The 19,084-nt window shown below is 43.1% G+C and overlaps 1 protein-coding gene across 5 annotated transcripts in view; it reads left to right on the plus strand.

The window, feature by feature from the left end:
• The window catches only part of GALNT11 (polypeptide N-acetylgalactosaminyltransferase 11), a 42,665-nt gene continuing 24,483 nt past the window's right edge, over positions 903 to 19,084 (plus strand). For 2 of the 5 annotated variants that reach the window (XM_021387087.1, XM_021387091.1), the window contains exons 1-2: positions 903 to 1,025; positions 17,203 to 17,535. In XM_021387087.1, the coding sequence (XP_021242762.1) occupies positions 17,241 to 17,535 (295 nt within the window). In that variant the 5' untranslated portion in view covers positions 903 to 1,025; positions 17,203 to 17,240. Of the gene's footprint in view, positions 1,026 to 1,098; positions 1,122 to 5,917; positions 6,012 to 11,660; positions 11,686 to 17,202; positions 17,536 to 19,084 lie in introns of those variants that run through there. The other 3 variants (XM_021387088.1, XM_021387089.1, XM_021387090.1) reach the window with 3 other exon arrangements.

Here is a 19,084-nt window from a genome sequence, read left to right on the forward strand (position 1 = left end):
CAACTTTTTACAAGGGTAGGTAGTGATAGGACAAGGGGGAATGGTTTTAAGCTCAATGAGGGAAGGTTTAGATTGGATGTCAGGGGGAAGTTCTTTATAGAGAGAGTGGTGAGGTGCTGGTACAGGCTGCCCAGAGAGGCTGTGGATGCTCCATCCCTGGAGGCGTTCAAGACGGGGTTGGATGGGTGCCCAGGGCAACCTGGGCTAGTACCAGACGTGGAGGCTGGTGGCCCTGCCTGTGGCAGGGGGGTTGGAACTTGATGATCCTTGGGGTCCCTTCCAACTCAAGGCATTCTATGATTCTATGATTCCCAGTGTCCAGATGCATGTGCAGAGCTCTGGGGGGAGCAGACTGAAGGCTGCATTTCCACCCCTGAACCCCTCTGTGCTTCACTGCTCAGGAAAAGAATCACAGAACATCCCGAGTTGGATGGGATCCAAAGGATCCAACTCCTGATTCTGCACGGCACCAAGCAAAACTGTCAGAGCGTGGTCCCAACACTCTCTGAGCTCCAGCATTCGGGGCCGTGCCCAATGTCCTGGGCAGCCCGTTCCATGCCCACCGCGCTCTGGGGCAGAACCTTTCCCTCACCCCCAGCTGCCCCTCTCCCCTCACAGCTCCGCACCGTTCCCTCGGGCACAACTGCTGTCAGACCAGAACCCCCAGATCCCTTTCTGTGGGGCTGCACTCCAGCCTCTCCTCCCCAGTCTGTACACAGAGCCAGGGCTGCCCCATCCGAGGCGCAGAATCCAGCACACTGTTACGTTTCACGCGGTTAAGAAACCCAGACGGGAACACCGAGACAACCCCACCGCCCTCCCCACGAGCACTCGCCATCTTCCCGGCCCCATTAGCCCCGCCCATCATGGCGGCCGCGCCCCGGCGTGTCACGTGCGGCCGGGGAGGGAGAAAGAGGAGGAGGAGGAGGAGGAGAGAAAGGAGGAGCAGGAGGAGGGGTTACGTGGAGCCGGCGCCGCCGCCGCTGAGGGCGCGGGGTGGGCTGAGGGGCTATGCCGCCGCCGCGGTGAGTGAGGGGGTGGCGGTCCTGAGCCGCGTGGAACGGGGCCGGGGGCGGTGGAGCGAGGGGCGGCCCGGGCGGGGAGAGGGCGGTCAGAAGGCGGTGAGCTTGACCTGAGCGGTGGGGCAGAGCTCGGGGATGGGGGCTGCGCGGCGCCGGATGGACGGCGGTGTAGTTTTGTTGTTGTTCCTGCGCTTTTCGGTGCGTGCGTTGTACCATCGAGGCTCCCTTTCCCCTCGCACGAATGCGCGTTGTGTTACGTGGCTGGGCTCCAGCCCTTCTAGTGAGTTCCCGTGGCATTTTCCTTCCTTTTTGCGTGTTAAGCTTATAAAGGAGGCTGCGGCTGGAGGGAGCGACAGCAAACGACCCGCTCTGAGAGGCAGAAGAAGCCTCTGTCCCTTGGTTGCTCCGCGGCTCGGGCTGCGCGGGGTCCTGGCCCTGGGGCACGCTGCCCTCGGACGCCGGCCCCGGGCTGCTGCCTCTGCCTGCACAGGTGCGCTGAGCGCGGCGGCGGGAGGCCTGGCACGACCCCTGCTGTAACCAGGTGTAAAGCGGCCCCTGCTCTTCTGGAGGAAAAAAAAGATCTCATGACCTGGCTTTGCTGCTGCTGCTCTGTCAATAATCCGTGCTTTAGCCGTGTTTGGAGAGTTGCTTTCTGCTTGAAGGCTTGGTGAAATCTCCTAATTCCAGCACAGCAATTATGCAGGATGATCAGCACTGCACTAATACGCTTGTTTTCTCTGGAGCGAGCGTTTCAACTGAGGTCAAATCCCTTCTGTCCTTGCTTAGAAAGAGCAGTCTGTAAGTAACATGAGATATTTTGAGTACTTTCTGATCTAGTATCTGCATTTTTTCTTTCTTGTATGGCTCTCATCTTAATAGTAGCCTGCTCCTGGTCATCTCTGGTTAGATTAAGCCAATCTTTGTGCTCAGGGAAGGACGGTAGCTGTCCCCCCAGCAGTGTTTCTGCTATCTGCGTTACCTGCAGCTGTGAAGCAGTCCAGCTGGGATCCCTAGACCTCATTTTAGAACAGCACAAAGGACCAGGTGTTTCCAGATAAGAGGCTTTTGATTAACACGCGATTGGCCTCCCCTGGTAAAACTGTCTCTGCAGCACTGCATGCCTTCTGCATAAGCTTTGACTCATCTCTTGGTAAGATAAGCTCCTGTGGAGTTTTAGGAGCTCTTCTGCAGCAGGGAAGGAAAGTAATAGAGCTGCAGCTCTAGTGAGCCCTCATCTCTCCTCCTTGCAGGAGGAACCAGCAGGCTGCCTGACCTGTTGTCAGTTAAGAGATTCTCACTGAGGATCCCAGGGCTTCTGCTTTCTAATCACTTTGTTTCTGAGGACTCAAGTTGATAGTCTGTTCTGCAAGGGAAGGAGTTCCTGATAGGTTACTGTGTGTCAGGAGACAGAATGAGTGGATGTCATCATCTTTCTCCTAGTGATGTAAAATACTGGAAGGTATGATGTGTGATTCAAGCTTTTTGGAAGGAAGGAAGCCTCCGAACAGCATGGCAAGGGAAATAAAGGTGAATGATGAGTATGTAGAAAGCAATTACTAGAGAAATAACAGTTTTAATGGCCGACAGAGAGTGTGTGTAGAGCAGGGCAAGCTGCGCATCAAATGGATGGGTAGATTAGGAGTATAAGAGCAGATGTTAAAAAATGGGGAATTTGGATCTTCAAGCAAGATAATAGCGTACAGCAGGGGCAGAAGGAACAGAGAGAGGATCATTCTTACTTAAGTTACCTTAAGGTTCTGTGAAGTATTGCAGCTTGATCAGCTGTCAGGCTGTTTAGCAGCTGCATGTTGATTAGAGAAGCAGGAAAGTAAGGGGAGACTTCCAGCTGAAGGGACAAGGTCAAATTTGGGAGTTGGGCTGGGTGACCTTCTGAGGCCTTTCCAACCTCAACTGTTCTGTGACTGTGAAATTTTGAAGGAGAACAAAAAAAGGTTGTTATTCTTTTCTGTGACAGTTCAGCTTATAGACTTCCTAAGCTGTTCCATCTCTCTGGCTAGGCAGCACTGGTATCACTAAACTTAAGTAATTTTTGTTAGTACCCTCTGTTTTGGAGAGATGCTGCTCCCTGTTTCTGTCTGTTAAAACATGCTCATGTGCTTCAAGTGCAAAGATATGTGTTTTTTTTTCCTCGAAGAAGCATTACAAAGGTAAAGTCTATTTCAATCCTTGTTAAAACGAGGGATGCAGATACTCTTATGATTCTTATATAAGGCTCCAAAACATGGTGGCTTATGGGGATGAATACATCTGCTGTTGCAGCTACTGTGTTAATGTATGCTATCAGTACAAAGTCTTTGGCTGTTAAACTGGTTTTTAGCAGCATGAGAAAATGCATTTGTTTGACTTGTTTTGTGTAAAAGTTGCTAGTGTCTTCCATATCTTTCATCTGTGCTCCAGCATGTTTCTCGTGTGAGTTAGTATTGTCTAATAACTAGTGTATATACTGTGAAAACTGTAACAAAGCGGGGAAATTAGGAAGCTGTTGATACTCAGCCATTTCTTGTGTAGTCTAGGGATTTTCTGCAACCAGACAGTTTGCATGTTTGAAGCTGGAAAACAATGCTCAGGGGTGAATCAACTTTTCCACTGTTTACACAGGCTAGAATCTCTAATCCAGGTACCTTCAAATTTCATGCTGAAAACTGTGTGCATGAGCAAGGGATAGGTGTGTGCAGGCTCTTGGTATTGCTAGCAGGTAGGTACTTGGATGTCTCTACTCGGTGTAGGGCAGATGAGCTGGTGTGGTTTTATTTCTTCTGGTGGTAATAGCTGTGCAAGATTCTGTGTTTCTGAGAGCAAGCATTTGCCAAGACTGAGTGATACCTTATTGGCTCTGCTGCAGTGGCACACGTGCTCTGATCCCTCTTGCCATACAGCAAGCCATTGAACAGAAATCACTGCTCTCCCTGTGCAAGAGGGAAGGAGTATGTGCATGAAGAAATGCTGCAGAGCTGCTAATGTGAGGTAGCTGCTTACCTGCAGTACCTTTTTGATGTCATTCCTGTGACTTTCACTGTGAAATGCAGCACCCTTGAGGAAGTCTAATTTTAAAATGATAGGCTCAGCTAATAGACTTGCAGAGGCATGCAAGAAGCAAGGTACCTCAGTAAATAATGGCTGTATGCCACGCTGATTTAAACATAATGGATGTTAAGAATGTATTCAGAGGTCTTGTTTTTAGTTTATATACAGTTGTTAAAGGATTATCTGGCAAATGGCATAGATTTTCTTGTGCGGGCAGGGATTAAATTAGATGCTGTAAACCTCAGAGGTGGCCTGAATTAAGAGAGATCCTTTTCCAGGAAGAACAGAACTCTATCTTGTATCCTGTTTTGGTGCACAACTCCTTATGAATCCTTCTTTGTCGGTATTTTGACTATTCTGCTAGTTCCTTTAGTGTAGCATCAAGAACAGGTGACTTTATGGGCTCTGCTGATACCTTTCATCTATGTGTTACGGAGTTTGCTTTCTAGAAGTGCTTTCTTTACTTTCCTATTTCTTGGAATACCTGTTTTTTTTGCCAGTTGACATCTTATCTCTTGCATCAGCAGACACTGAGACTCATCACTTGTGAAACCAGAGGAGACTGAGTTCTGGGTTGTGTGCTGAGTGTTTGTGCTATCAGTGTGCTGGAAATCCACTCCTAGTGAAGTAGGGGAACGTGCTGTTGATCCTGTTGCAACATCCATGATTTCAACATCAAAATTATGAGAATGTTTTCTCATTAAAAACATTGGCAATAGATAAGTAGAAGAAAAGCGGCTAATGGGGGATGGAGTAGTGCTCCACAACCCTTTCCTCAAAGGAGATTCTTTGGTAGGGTACCAAGTGTGTCTGTAAGATCTCGTAGAAGGAAATGAAAGGGGAATCTAGTTTTTGGCGTAACTTGTAGAAGTTTCCTTTCCATGCAGCGTGAAATGTTCTTGCTAATGATTTATCGCTCTAATCCAACAGTTCAAATCCACTTCTTTTCAGAAACAAGCCAATACAAGGTCTGTTTGCTGATGTATTTGAAAACACCCTACTCCATTGTCAAATTCAATATTTAGCAATGTAAGTTTTAGTTTAGATGCGTGTTTTCATTGACTCCACTTGTAGATACGGTTGTAGCAGTGATGCTAGGTACCTCTTCTGTTAGTCTTATTGTATTTCCTTAAGAAAAGGAAAAACAGTGTCTCTTGTGCGAGAGTTCAGTATACCTCATAAATTGGCTTGCTGGGGGGCAGAAAGAATGAGCTCTTGCTCTTCCACTCAGAGTTTCACTTGGTATTTGAATTATTTCTGCTTATTGTGGCCTTGAAACCTTTGATGCATTTGCCTTAGTGCAGCATTCAGGTTTAATAAGTGAGTATTGACACAGTGAGTTTCCAAAGATCTCATCAAAAACCATAGCAGTGCAAACAGTTCAATCAGAGCATCGTGTGGCTTCATCTCATACCTTAATTATATGGTTGTCCTGGCTCAGTCCATCAGCTGAGGAGAGAGCATGGAGTTGGTTTGTATCCTTGGGCTTCCTCTTCTATGTTGATGGCTGGAGACATTAGTGAGAAAATGGGAGAAGTAGAGAGAAACTGGTATGTGGAAATTGCTGTAAACTTCTGTTTTGGAAATAGATCCAAAACAAAAATGATGATAGGTTTTTTTGGTCTTCCTGGGAAAGAGTTTCCTACTGGAAAACTTGAAAGTCCCTTGTTACACTGTTCCAGATGGCACAGATACTGTGGATTCTGTACTAAAGCTTGAAGTTAAAACTTTGTGACCTTTGTTTTTAGACACAAGAATAGCAAATAGACGTTGAGTTCAGTTAAACCTGTTTTTCTAATATTTCTTTCAGTTCTCTGTGATTTCAGTGGCCAGCCATGCAGAACTCACGATATAATACACTGAGGATCTCTCCAAGACTGTGCCATCTCTTAACAGCACGGAGAGCCCTAACAGGAATTAGGAATTCCTAGCAGTTGAGAATGAGTTAAGTATTTTCCTATCTGCCAGCTTTTGTGAGTTTAAACTGCACCTTGTTTTAACCCTGCTCACGCAACTGCTAGATTTTGTTATAGACAAATAGTGTGTATGTATATTAATATCAGGTGCTCCAGCTCCATAAAGATGTTTGGTGCAGGGCTAGACAAACTGCCCTGCAAGGGCAGAATCACAGAGTCACTGAGGTTGGAAAAGACCTCACCTAGTCCTACTGTCAACCTATCCCAGCATGCCCACTGACCATGTCCCACTGTGGCACATCTCCATGGTTCTTAAACAGCTCCAGGCATGGTGATCCCACCACCTCCCTGGGCAGACCCCAGAGCTGCAGCACTAGGCACAGCCTTGAGTTGCTGTCTGGTGGCAGCTTCTGACTTACAATTGTAAGTGAATGTAGCACGTGGGGTGCAAACATAGCACTTTGGTCATGTTTTTATGTAAGTTTCTGCGTACTGAAAGGAAGTCATCTAGGAAAAGAGAACTGAATCAACCTTGTGTGATTTGTGGGAAATAGACTTGGAGGCCTATGAATGAGTTCTTGTAATCTAATGCTGGAGGGCTAGATGAAACCTAACCATTCGCATTAAGTCAGCTTCACAGAGTTTCCAGTTCTGTAATATTAGGAAATAACTTAATTGCATCGGGTTTGCATTTTATACAACTTCAGGTACAGTCTTTCGTGAAAATTCTTGTCTGAGATGGTAGGTGTTCTTAACATCTTTTTGTATGCAGCTGTTGATTTCAGTACCGAATTCTCCACAAGGAGATGTCTGCTTGGAGTTAACTGCACCGCTGGGATTTACAGCAAGTCTTGTGCAGAATGCAGTATCAATGGTCAGTGGTTACAGGCTTAAAACTGAGCCATTAACCCCAGTTTTCGCTGTCCCACTCCAAAGTACTTTCATGAGGTCTGTTTCCTTGCCAAATTTCCTGCCAGCGTTTCTGGTAGGAGGGTGGTACAGTTGACATTTGTGTTTATTTTTTTAGATTTGGAAGATGTTGTAAAATGCTGGAAAAAAGATGAAAGCACTTTTGATTAAAAAATTTTAAGGCTCATTTGAACAGAAATCGTACCTGCTAAACTTTATTCAAAATGTGGAAATATTACACAGTTACTAGTGGTTTGGAAAATAAGGAGTAAAGGAATTCTTAGAATTGAAATTTGCATGCAAACTTAATGGTGGCTTTCTCTAGAATGACTGAGATCCAATCCACTGGTGTTTTAATGGAAGATTCCTTAGAAAGACATTGATTATGCTTCTCAAGTTAGTGGCAGTAAAATGATTGCTGACAAACGAATGGCTCATGCATCACCTTTAAAAAATATCAGAACAGTACTTAGAGGCTGTATGTGCAGACAATTGAGGTCTAGCCTTATAGAGTTCTTGTCCTAAAGCCCATCCACGTTAGCCTGTTGCCATAGAGAAGCCTGTGTTTGTTGCCCCACTCACAGTACTGACTTGGAAGCAGTTCTCAGCAACCAAGTGTTAAGTTTCAGGCTCGTTTTTTTTATTGTTTGCTGGGAATGAAGACACCAACAGGGTTTGACTGCTACTGCAGTTAGTGCAAGGTTGCATAGTGAAAACACTGTTTTGTTAGTGCTGACTCTTCTGGAAGAGGTGAGTGCTTTTCTATTCAGCTGTTCGTGTAGAAGTATTTCTCCTCTAATTGTTTTGCATGCATTTGTATTTTTACTTCTGTTCTTGTGAGCCTTGTGGGCATAATATGCAAGGAACAGGCTGGTAGATTTGAGGTGTTGAGAAAAGGCACTAAGCAGCTTACTTAAGCATAGCTGACCTTGTAAGCTCTCTTACCTTTTGTGTTTGTATATAGCACAGGAGGATCATAAACTGATATTTAGATCTTTAATTGGAGAGAGGTGCATTAAAGAAATTGTCGGTGTGGTTTTTAAGCCTGCCCTTTTTTAAGTTGTGTATAAGAAGGAAGAACTGCATTGCAAAATGCACGCACCTTTTGTTGGAGGCAGTACATGAACATCTGGGATTCCTTGACAGCTGGCTTTGCTAATGAAAAGCAAATCTCTTCCTTTCAGTTGGAAGGAAGTGTCTATTAGTAAATAAAAGGGAGAAGGCATTTTTTAGGGCTCCACAAATGGCATGGCGTGTATTTATATGCCAGGTGGCTGAGAGTAACATCCAGCAGAGCATCCCTAAACGGCAACACATTTGCTAGAGATCCCTCTAATTCCATGGGTGCAATTGTCCTTTGGGCAACAAGGAGCTTCACTGGGGGGGAAAGGACATTGCGGCAGCACAAAACTGTGTGGTGCTTAGTTACTCAGTACTGGGCACTGGAATTTTCATAAGCTTGTGTTTCTAAATCCGAATGTACTTGCTGACACTAATCACTAACAGGGCTGCTATGTTAATTTTCTTGGTGCACTGTTGTGCCACTGGTTGTAACCAAACCTGGTGTTCCGTTAGGTAGATCGTTAACGAGAGAGCCAGAATATTACGAAACTTCTTTGTTCCAAATTTCTAACTGTTTTTTGCATGAAAATGTGTCCTCAGATGTCTTTTTTTTAAGCATTCCCTTTCTGTGGAGAGGAGAAATATGTAGGGAGAAAGTGATTCCTTGTCAGTAAGGGGGGAAAAATAAAATCTAATTGACAAAGTGAGAGATGTTAAAATGTAAAATATATTCCTCAGGAAAGAAACATGTGAAATGGAGGTGGCTAAAGACAGAACTTGCAGTTGAGAAGCTCCAAAAAGCTTGATAACCAAAGCTACATCCCTGGAGGAGGTATCCAGTATTTAGCCCACAGATTTAAAGACTAGCATGTGATATGTAGGCATCTGTGGTTAATATGCAAAACCTGAAATACAAATCAGTGTTTGTACATTGCAGGCAAACCATTTGACAGGGATAAGATAGGGAAGAGTGGGAACCTACAGCCATAAAAATGAATTTAAAATATTTTTATAAAACAGTGTTCTTCCAACTTGCAAACTCATAGTACAATTTTTTAGGTTTTCAGCAATTCATGCAGCTATTCTCTCTATGTATCTTCCTTTCATTATGAAGTATAATGAACATTATTAGTATTTTAAGATTTTCTTTTTCTGTAAAGTGTTGATCAGAACTTGTATTCATTCCAGCAGGATTTATTTTAGCTGGTGTGATGTGGATTTCTATAGCTGTGCTGAAATGACTAAGCTTGGATCCTAAAGCTTTTAAAGTTGCATTTAGAAGTGATTTACAGTGGCTCATTAAAAATAGATCTTCGTATGTCATCTCATTAAAATGAATGGGAGCGATGATGTTATACAGGAGGACAGCTTGTGGCCCACAGTGTATTTCTCTGAGAGTTGCTGGAGCTAGATTAGTCTGGTTTTAGCTCTTCCCTTCTCTCACTTCGCACCATAACAAAGACTCCAGCTCTGTTTGAGAGGTCCCTGTCCCTGCAGAGAGGAGCAGGCTGCTCTCAGGACCATCCTGTGTCCTTCCCAGCTGCCTCCAGACCGTACCAGCAGCCAGGGAGCTTCTGTCCTGAGAGTGCTGTGCTGTTGGCTACCGCAGGCCTGTTTCTCCGAAAGGGATTTGTATGAGCAGTTGCATGCCTTTGCTGTGTCAAAAATAGCCATTTAATTCAGAAAGGATGATGACCCATCCTTCTGTAAGGCCAAAAATCAATGGCTGTTTCTAATTAAAAGCAAACTGGTAGGTAGATCCAATTTTGTGCTAAAACAATGCAGTAAGAATTTTCTTACAAGCAGCTTAATTAGCTTGGCTCTTAAATTCTGGAGCGCGTGGAACACAAAACTTTCACTTGGAAATATCTCTAGCTTTTGTTCTGCATATGTGTTCAATATATGTTGCTTCCAGTGATGTGTGGTTTTGTCCAGTCTTTCAGCAAAGGCTGCATAAGATGTCCTTTTGCTGTAAACTGTGGCTCTGTAAGGGATGCCTGAGGAAAAAATCCCCCAAAGCAATAAATTCCAACAAAAACAGTAGCAGCTACAGTGAATGGCATCAGCTTATGTGATGGGTGTATTATTGCAGCACTGCTTCTTCCTAGTCTGGCCTTTGTTCGTCATGCTGTTAATGCTGCTATTTGCTGGTTGTTCAACAAGAAGATAGGAAAGCCTGTTCATGCCAGTGTTTTTTTGGAAGAGTAGTATTGGTAGCCATTGCTCCGAGGCCAAGAAATATATGAAGAGTTAAGGCTATTAAGAGTAAAAACTGTATTTGTGAGTAGTGTTACTTTATCTTCTTGGCTTTTCCTTCCCGAAATAAAGTAAAAAATTAAAAGGGACTGCTCAAGTTCACGCAGGTATTTATCCAAGTACTCTGTAGAAAGACAAAAATTACTTTTATTTTTTACTAGAATGCTCCTTTAAAAAAACATGAAGATTGTCACAGAATTGCAAGGGTTGGAAGGGGCCTCAAGAGATCACTGAGTCCGTCTCCGCTCCAGAAGCAGGTAACCCACTGTAGGTCGCATAGGTGGTTGTTCAGATGGGTCTTGAATATCTCCATAGAAGGAGGCTCCACAACCTCTCTGGGAAACCTGTTCCAGTGCTCTATCACCCTTACCATAAAGAAGCTCTTCCACATGTTAGTATGGAACTTCCTACGTTCAAGTTTTAGGCCATTACTCCTTGTCCTGTGCTACGCATCATGGAGATGAACCTGGCCTCATCCATTTGCCTCCCACCTCCTTTTAGATATTTATAAACACTTATCAGATCTCCCATCAGTCATCTTTTCCCCAGGCTGAACAGACCCAGGTTACTTAGCCTTTCCTCATGTGGGAGGTGCTCCAGGCCCTTCATCATCTTTGTGGCCCTCCATTGGACTCCTTCCAGGAGATCTGTCTTTTTTGATCTGGGGAGCCCCGAATGGGATCCAGTAGTCTAAATGTGGCCTCACCAGGGCAGAGTAGTGGGGGAGGATTGCCTCCCTTGACCTGCTGTCCGTGTTCTTTTTACTGCATCTCAGGGTACCATTGGCCTTCTTGGCCACTAGGGCACTGCTGGCTCATAGTCAGCCTGTTGTCCACCGGGACTTCCAGGTCCTTCTCTGCAGAGCTCCTCTCCAGCAAGTAATCCCCTAACCTGTACTGATGCGTGCGGTTGTTACTCTTCAGGTGCAAGTCTCTACACTTGCTCTTGTTAAACCTTATCAGGTTCCTCCCTGTCTAGTTCTCAAGTCTGTCCAGGTCATGTTGAATGGTAGCACAGCCTTCAGATGTGTCAGCTATTCCTCCCAGCATTGTATCATCAGCAAACTTGCTGAGGCTGGAGTCTATCCCTTCATCCAGGTCATCTATGAAGATACTGAAAAGGACAGGCCCCAGCACCAATCCCTGGGGAACACTGCTAGTTGCAGGCCTCCAACCAGATTCTGTGCTGCTGATGACAACCCTCTGAGCTCTGCTAGTCAGCTGTTTCTCAATCCACCTCACCATCCATTCATCTGTGGGAGTTGGTGTCAAACACCTTGCTGAAGTCAAGATGCACAACATCCCCTGCTCTTCCCCCATCTACCCAGCCAGTGATGATGTCATAGAAGGCTATCAGTTGGTCAAGAATGATTTTCCCTTGGTGAATCCGTGTTGACTACTCCTGATAACTTCTCTTCCAATTGTTTGGAGATAGCATCCAGAACAAGTTGTTCCATCACCTTTCCCAGGATGGAGGTGAGGCTGACTAGCCTGTGATATATCTTTTATATGTATGGTATATGTAACATATCATTATACATATCTACACAGACAGACTTGAAGAAGGAAATCTGGGTAGTATGAGTTGCACCACTGTCATTTTTTTAAAGTAAAGCTGTTCTTGGAAAAATTACAAGCAGAGTTGAAGGTTGACTGCTGTTTCAAAAGTCTTGAGGTTAATCTGATTCTCTGACCTCTGACAAACATGAGTTTTGGCATGGCCATGAAATATCTAGTCATACGGTGTGTTTACTAAATTGCTGAGGTTAATCCAAGCAGATGTGGTGTTTAAGCAGCGGCTGCTTGGAGATCCTGTAGCTACTTTTTCTCTATAAGCCAAAATACTGTGAAATATGTTGGCATTTTTTCATTAAAAATATTGAAGGCTCACACATTGGGTCATTGTTAGAACTGCACAGGTTCCTAATGGCAAACTTGTCCAGGCTGTCTGGGGGAGCAGAGTGCATCAGTGTTGGGCAAACTATTAAACAAATGTAAATGTTTGCATGTATGAACTGAATTTTGTGATGGTGCTGTAAGGAACCTACACAAAGTCAGAGCAATGTGGAAAACAGTACTGTGCAGTAATCACTGCAGCTGGAGTCTGGCAGGTAGGCTCCTGGAGCTCTTCATCTCTGCTATTGATTGACTTTCAGAGGGTTTTACTAAGTTACTTATAACTTTTATACTTGGAGAAAAAATTAATAATTTATTACATGTGCAAGGAAGTGAGATCTCTTCAGTGGAATTTGTCAGGATTAGAGAGAATACTTTGCTCTTTGCTTTTTTGGTATTACGTGGTGCAAACTCAGTTCTTTCTGAGGCTTTGTCAAAGTGAGAAAACTGTCAGGCAATAAATATGGTAGTCAGAATAAAGAGAGAGGGGAGTCTGAAAGTGAGAATATTTCGTTAGAAATGCATAGAATGCTGTGCACTGCAATATAGGTATCTTTTGAGTTGATACTGGGGGCTATTCTGAAAGCATGCTCTTTTCCCCTTCTATCGCTCCAGTTGCCTCCAAAATGGACTGTAACTTCCTGATACAGGAGATGCTGCCACCTCTAATGATTTATGTTTGTCTGGATTATGGATTCTGTTCATCTGTTCTGACTGGATTCTGAAATGTCCCAATGCAAACAGCCATAAACCCTGCGTATTGCCAGGATGCTGTGTGTGTTAACAAGGGCTTGTAAAATATTTCAAATTGTGATCATAGATCTATTTATTATTTGTTGTGAAAGCTCTTGTGTTACTGAGAGGGAGGGATTGTTTTCTGTTCATTTTGAAGGTTCACTCACTACACTTTTTTTTTCTTGGAAAAGAGAATTGTTTGAGGTATTTTGGAAACTCTCTTTTGGCAGCTGCATTGCTTTCTCAGAAATGGAGGGGAGAAATGCTTTACACCCTTCAAGCATAGTCTGAGTTATCTGTGAGGAACTGTATGATCATGGAATCACCAAAGTTGGAAAAGACCTCCAAGATCATCAAGTTCAACCACCAGTATTTCCCTGCTAAACCATGTCACTTAGTACAAGATCAAAATGTTTCTTGAACACCTCCAGGTACGGTGACTCTACCACCTCCCTGGGCAACCCATTCCATCACCTGACCACTCTTCTGGAGATGGAATTTTTCCTAACCTGAGTCACTCCTGATGCAACATGAGGCCATTCCTCTAGTCCTATCACTAGTTACACAATATATATATTCATAATGTATATTTTGAAATGTTTCTTGATATGTTTAAACCACATTTTTGGTTTTTTTAGTAGCAATTAATATTTTTTGCTTGCGTTTGACTTAAAATAGAAAGCACAGAATCGTAGGGGTTGGAAGGGACCTCTGGAGGTCATCTAGGCCAACCCTCTGCTTTTGCAGGTTCCCTACAGTAATTAGGTTGCAGAAATAGTTTGTATCTCTACTATCTAAATTACAATCTAATGGTGACTGCATTGAATGTTACTATATTATTGCATAAATAAGAAAAATATCCTGATGAGCATGTAGACATTATTGTCTATGTAGTGCAAATCTGCTCTTCCAGTTTGCTTCTCTCTGTTTAAACATACTGGCTCTGCTTGCATTACCAGAGGTTTAGGGCCATCAAATTCAAAAATATACAAACTGCATGAGAAAAAGAGGCTGTATTGGAGTTAAGAGAGGTATTAATACTTTGTGGGAGGAAAATTAAAAGCTGAAGTATCAAAGTACTGCTTGGAGAAACCAGCTGGGAGAGGATGGATGTTTTTAGACCATCAGCAGAGCACTACAACCAAGTCTGGTTGCAGTGGGAGATAGCTGCTGGGTAAACAGGGTAAATGTTTTTCCACAGCTTCACAGTGCTGGGGAGCAATGAGCCTGGGCAGGGTGGGTTTATTTGCTGTGCCCGAGGGCTTGCAGAAGGAGCCTCAGACAAGGAGGAGGACAAGGGAAAAATGGACACCTGTGTGGCAGTTTTCCCTCTGACTACTTTGTGTTCTCTCCTCAATGGAGCACCTCAAAGCAGTTATTTTGACCATGGTATTCTGAAAAGAGTGAAGCTTAGTGTGTTAGGAGAGACAGGGATGTGTTTGTGTGATTGTACGCACAAGAGTATGTAGGGATGGAGAGAGTCTCCTGGCTCCTTGGGGTAGGTCCCATGCGGGACCTTGTGCTTAGTGCTTGGAGACTTGTTAGAAATGGTTGAAATCCATAGGAAGCCAGTTGTGTAAATGCTCATGTGATGGTAAATAAGGTAAACTACTCAACCCTGATGTTCTTTTGTAGACCCTGTTTACATCTTGTTCCACTCTGCCTTCAAAGCTAAGTCTCTAACAGAACATTTGGAACTTAAGGGAAATAAATAATGGGTCTGTATTTTCCTGCCAAATGTTTTACCAAATGTCTTGGTTGAATAGCAAGCTACTGAAAGGGCCCCGTTTCTGCATTGTAGAGGTTCTGTCACTTATTTTAAATGCAATTTTTCAGCCTCTTTGTCCTTTCACAAAGCTGCAAAACAGCAGAGGGGAAAGTGAAGCAGTTCTGCTCTGGGAAAGAACATGTGGAAATAATATCACGCTCAGGTTTGTTTGTAAGAGCAATCTGGCAGGTCTCCACGTGTAATCTTCAGCTTGGTCAGAGGGCTTTCTGGAGATGGAGGGGATGGATGGTGATCTTCATTCTGGTGATCACTCGTTTCTCCCTTCCTTTTTAATCTGAATGTCTGATCTCAGGCACAGCAAACTTTGTGTCTGGATTTGCCTCAGCAGCAACATGAGCTCCAAGCTGTAAAACAGATCTGAGAAGGTGAGGAGAAGCTTGTTCCGTGATGAATTCTGCTTTGTGTGCTGTGTTCCTACTGTTATCTGGGATAGCAAGGGTGAGATCTGGTTCTCCTGTACAAACCTCAGTGTGGATATACCTTTACATAGCTCTGAAATGAGAAGGTTGCTTCTGCAGGAATTGCTATCTTATGCTGTGGAACAGAGCTGTTTTAATAAGTACATCTGTGTTACCATAGCAAATGGAAAAACAACTCCTGCAGGCTTTGTGGAGCAGTATATTAGGCTTGGACAAGTCTTGCAGCAGATGACTTTCTTGTGGCTGTGCAAGAAAAAACTGGCAAGTACCCAGATCTTCGAGGATAAGTATGAATTGTCTGCAGACTGTCTGGCAAGAAGGGTTACCCTGATGCAAGGATATAGCTGTGTATCTAATATTGCTTCTTTGCAATTCTTGTGCTTTTTCAGAGCCTAGATTTGCTTTGTATGGTAATTGACCACTGTTAGCACAGGCAATAAGGTATTGGAGTCTGGTGATCTGCATCTCTCCAGCTGCTAAACCAATTCTTTTAGCTAGAATGAGGCTTTTTTGGAATCACTTATGCCCCAGAGCATTTGTTGCCTGACTGATTTCATGGCCCTCCGGCTAAGCAGCAAGATTTGTGTGTGGCAGTGTTAGAGCCTGTTTCACCAAGCGTGCAATTTGTCTGCATGCACGGGATCAGTAGGAGATTTAAACACCGTTTAAGACCTTTTTAAGCTCCTTGGGCTTAACTGCTGCACAGATCTTTGCCTCACAGAAGTGAGGGAATTTGATGTAAGAATAACAGGTAAATTATTTTTGAGGAGGCTTTTTACTGCATTCTACATTGCGGAAATCTTTTTAGAACAGAGAGAAGAACGACATGCTGCAGTCTGTAAAAATGGAGTTTGAATTTTTTGGATGCAAGTCACTTTAGAACTCAGAATTACACTGCCAGAATGAGTGGAATCTTTATAGATTTCTTCGGGATCATAATGCCTTCTACCTCTGTTTAGCAGTTTTCCATATTGAGAAGGGAATAGTCTCTTTGTGCTCATAACCGTTGTTGAGGTTTGTTCTTTACCAAGCTGACCTGAGGACTTCTGCTGGTTTCCAACTTCTTGAGAAGCCTGAGAAATACATCAGCATAAACCCTTGACCCCCACCCATCCCCAGTATTTTTTTTTCTTAATACAAAGGTTTTGCTAATTAAATAGGTGGCTAAATGTCTTCATGACTTATTGCTACTATGCAAATAATTCACTGTGTTTAGATAACAATGAGAGAAATCTAATTCTTTGAGGGTTTTTTCTTTCTGTATTTTGGGAACCAAGCCTTGTTTAGACAGGAGAGACTCCAGACAGTTTACCCAATTCTCCAGGGCTGTAAATAAATCTTTATCACCAGTTTCACATGCTTCATTCCAGAGGTTTGCTTACTTGAGTAGTTGCCAATATACTTTGGGCAAGTGCTGTTAGTGGTGGGATGCCTACAGGAAAACTCTGGGCTGGTTTGCTTCCTTTCAGCTCCAGGTGGGCATCTCCTCCAGGGAGGACAGAATCTATTCCGGAGTCTGCAGATGCCTACAGGAAGCCAGTGAATTTCCTTAAAGCTTTTTATTCTTTTGCTATTCTATATCTGCTTCTTTTCTTTCTGAAGAGAGTCTGTAAATGTCACTGTCTTGGTACTATGTCTTTTCTAGTTTGCACTCTGTGATTTCTGGGATGCTCGTGGTGGTTGGTTGCCTTAAATTTGAAATAAAGGAGTTAAGTATATAGCTATATAGTCTGTGTTCTCTCATTCCATGTTTCAGCTGTGAACTGAAAGCAAGAACCAATTCTTTGTACCTGGTATGTTTGCTTAAATACTGATTTGTTTCAATGAATGTAGGCAGATGAAGAACATACCGTGGTGGAAGTAAGATAATTACATAACTGCTCTAAGAGAATTAATTGCTTCCTTTAAGCATGTTGTGTCACTCGGCTCTTAGTGATTGCTTCATATTTTAAAGCAATAGTGGCCACACAGATTGACCAACTGCGGTCATACTTTCTGAATGGAAAAGTGAAGAGGCATTTCATTCCGAAGGTCTGTAGTTAGTGTTACAAAAATATTTAGTGGAAGAGTAATGGATAGATTGAACTACCCTAATGTATAAACCTAAGGAGTTAGTAGGCAGTACTCTCAAAATGTGTATTTATTCTCTTTCAGGTAATTGAGAATGGGTCCTCAACAATGCTAAGTGTACAATGGGAAGTGTCACGCTTCGCTATTTCTGTTATGGGTGCCTTTTCACATCGGTGACTTGGACGCTTCTGCTCTTTGTTTATTTCAACTTCAGTGAAGAGAACCAATCCTTCAAGAATGTGCCCGTCAAGGGGCTAGAACCTCAGAGGCCATTTCCCAAAAAATTCTACCCCCGTTTCACTCGGGGGCCGGTTCATATACCTGAATTGCAACAGAAAGAGAGTAAGTTTAGAAATCCTCTTGGAAATCATGTCCAGGACCCAGTAAAGGGGGAGGGAGACTTCTCTCCTGAAATGGGTAAGTGCTTTTTTTAAAAAGTGTTGGTAACAAAAATTATTAAAGAAATAGAAAATGAAAGTTGTCTGTTTGTTAAAAGGATTTCAGGGAAAAACTGCATAATAAAGTAGTCTTGGTGTTAAATGTAGGTGGTACTAGTGGCTCTCTTAATTAGGAATTCTTGATATTTATTCTACTGGGTATAATCAAAAATATAATATTTCTAACAGTTATAACTCTGCTGTGTGTTAATGAGGACTGGATTACAGTGAGATGTCTACCCTTGATGTGGTTCTTGATTTTTCTTTTTTAGAAGGTTCCATGTATTCATCTTTCATGTCTTGCTCCTGTATTGATTAGGCACAAATACATGAACTTTGCTAGCCACAGAGAAGCTCTGATCTTTTGCAGCAATTAAAAATAGCTTGATAGCGTTACATAATGAAGAGGACCATTGATGTGGAGAACATTCTTGGAGTATGAAATAACCTAAAAAATATGTGTGGGACGAAATTACAATGTAAGACTGAGAAAACAGTGATCATGGTCAAATCCTGCTTATTTTGTACCAGCAAAAATCTGCATGTTTCATTGGAACATACTTCATCAATGAGATTATTTTGGTTTGTATTCCAAACTAAAATGTTTTGTATACTGGGCTACTTAGAGCTTAGTGTTTTCTGCTGTATTTGAATATGCATCGGATATTAGCCTGTGAACCTGCTTTCAGTCTGGAGGTACATACTGAGTGCTATAATATTGATATCTGCTGCTTTTTGGGGAATTATGTTTTAGTACATTCCATAGCCAGGAGTTTAATGCTTATAACCAACAGAACTTTTGTCATTACTGCATCGTTAGCTTTAAAAGTCTGTAGACCTTTAACAAAGTTGCACACCAGACTTGTGTGTGTATGTGGAAAAACACCCTCCAAAACAGAAATGCCAATTTGCATTGGCTTGTGACATTACAAATGTTTATCAGTTCACTGCAAAAGCCACAAGAGCCAAGTGAGGTGAAAGCCATTCCAGAGGTGGCCATTTCTTTCCAACTATTCAGTGCAGGCCAGGAAAGAAATTGGAGCTTTTCAACTGAGAAGTCCCTTGATCTTCAAACAGAGTGACTGGTTTGGTTGGTGAAAGCCAAGGGAATTTATGGTGCCAGGATAAGCTCTACATGAATCATGAGGAGACAGCTGGCTCTCTGTTTGAATTAGATCAGGTGCTGCAGGAAGGGGCTTCATGCCTCTCTGGGGTAGAGGAATGATAAACATGCAAAGCAAAAAAAAAAAAAAAAGCAAAAGGATTGGCATGTGATAGCCAAAAACACTGATCTGGTAGGGCAGTCTGTCTTCTCTGTACAAACTTGAGAGCCACATAACGCTGCTGAAGTCAATCCTGAGCTGATGTTTCCATTGCGAACCTTTTCCAAGGACTTATATCTACTGTTTGGACTGAAACCTTTCAGGTCTTTTGCACACGTTTTGGATATTGTTCTTTATGAGGATGTTTTAAAAAATATTAGCATTTCTTGTCTGAATTCAGAAGATCAGAATAAAGTAGCTAGTGGA

Source organism: Numida meleagris, chromosome 2 (assembly GCF_002078875.1).
Source record: "Numida meleagris isolate 19003 breed g44 Domestic line chromosome 2, NumMel1.0, whole genome shotgun sequence".
Classification (NCBI taxonomy): domain Eukaryota; kingdom Metazoa; phylum Chordata; class Aves; order Galliformes; family Numididae; genus Numida; species Numida meleagris.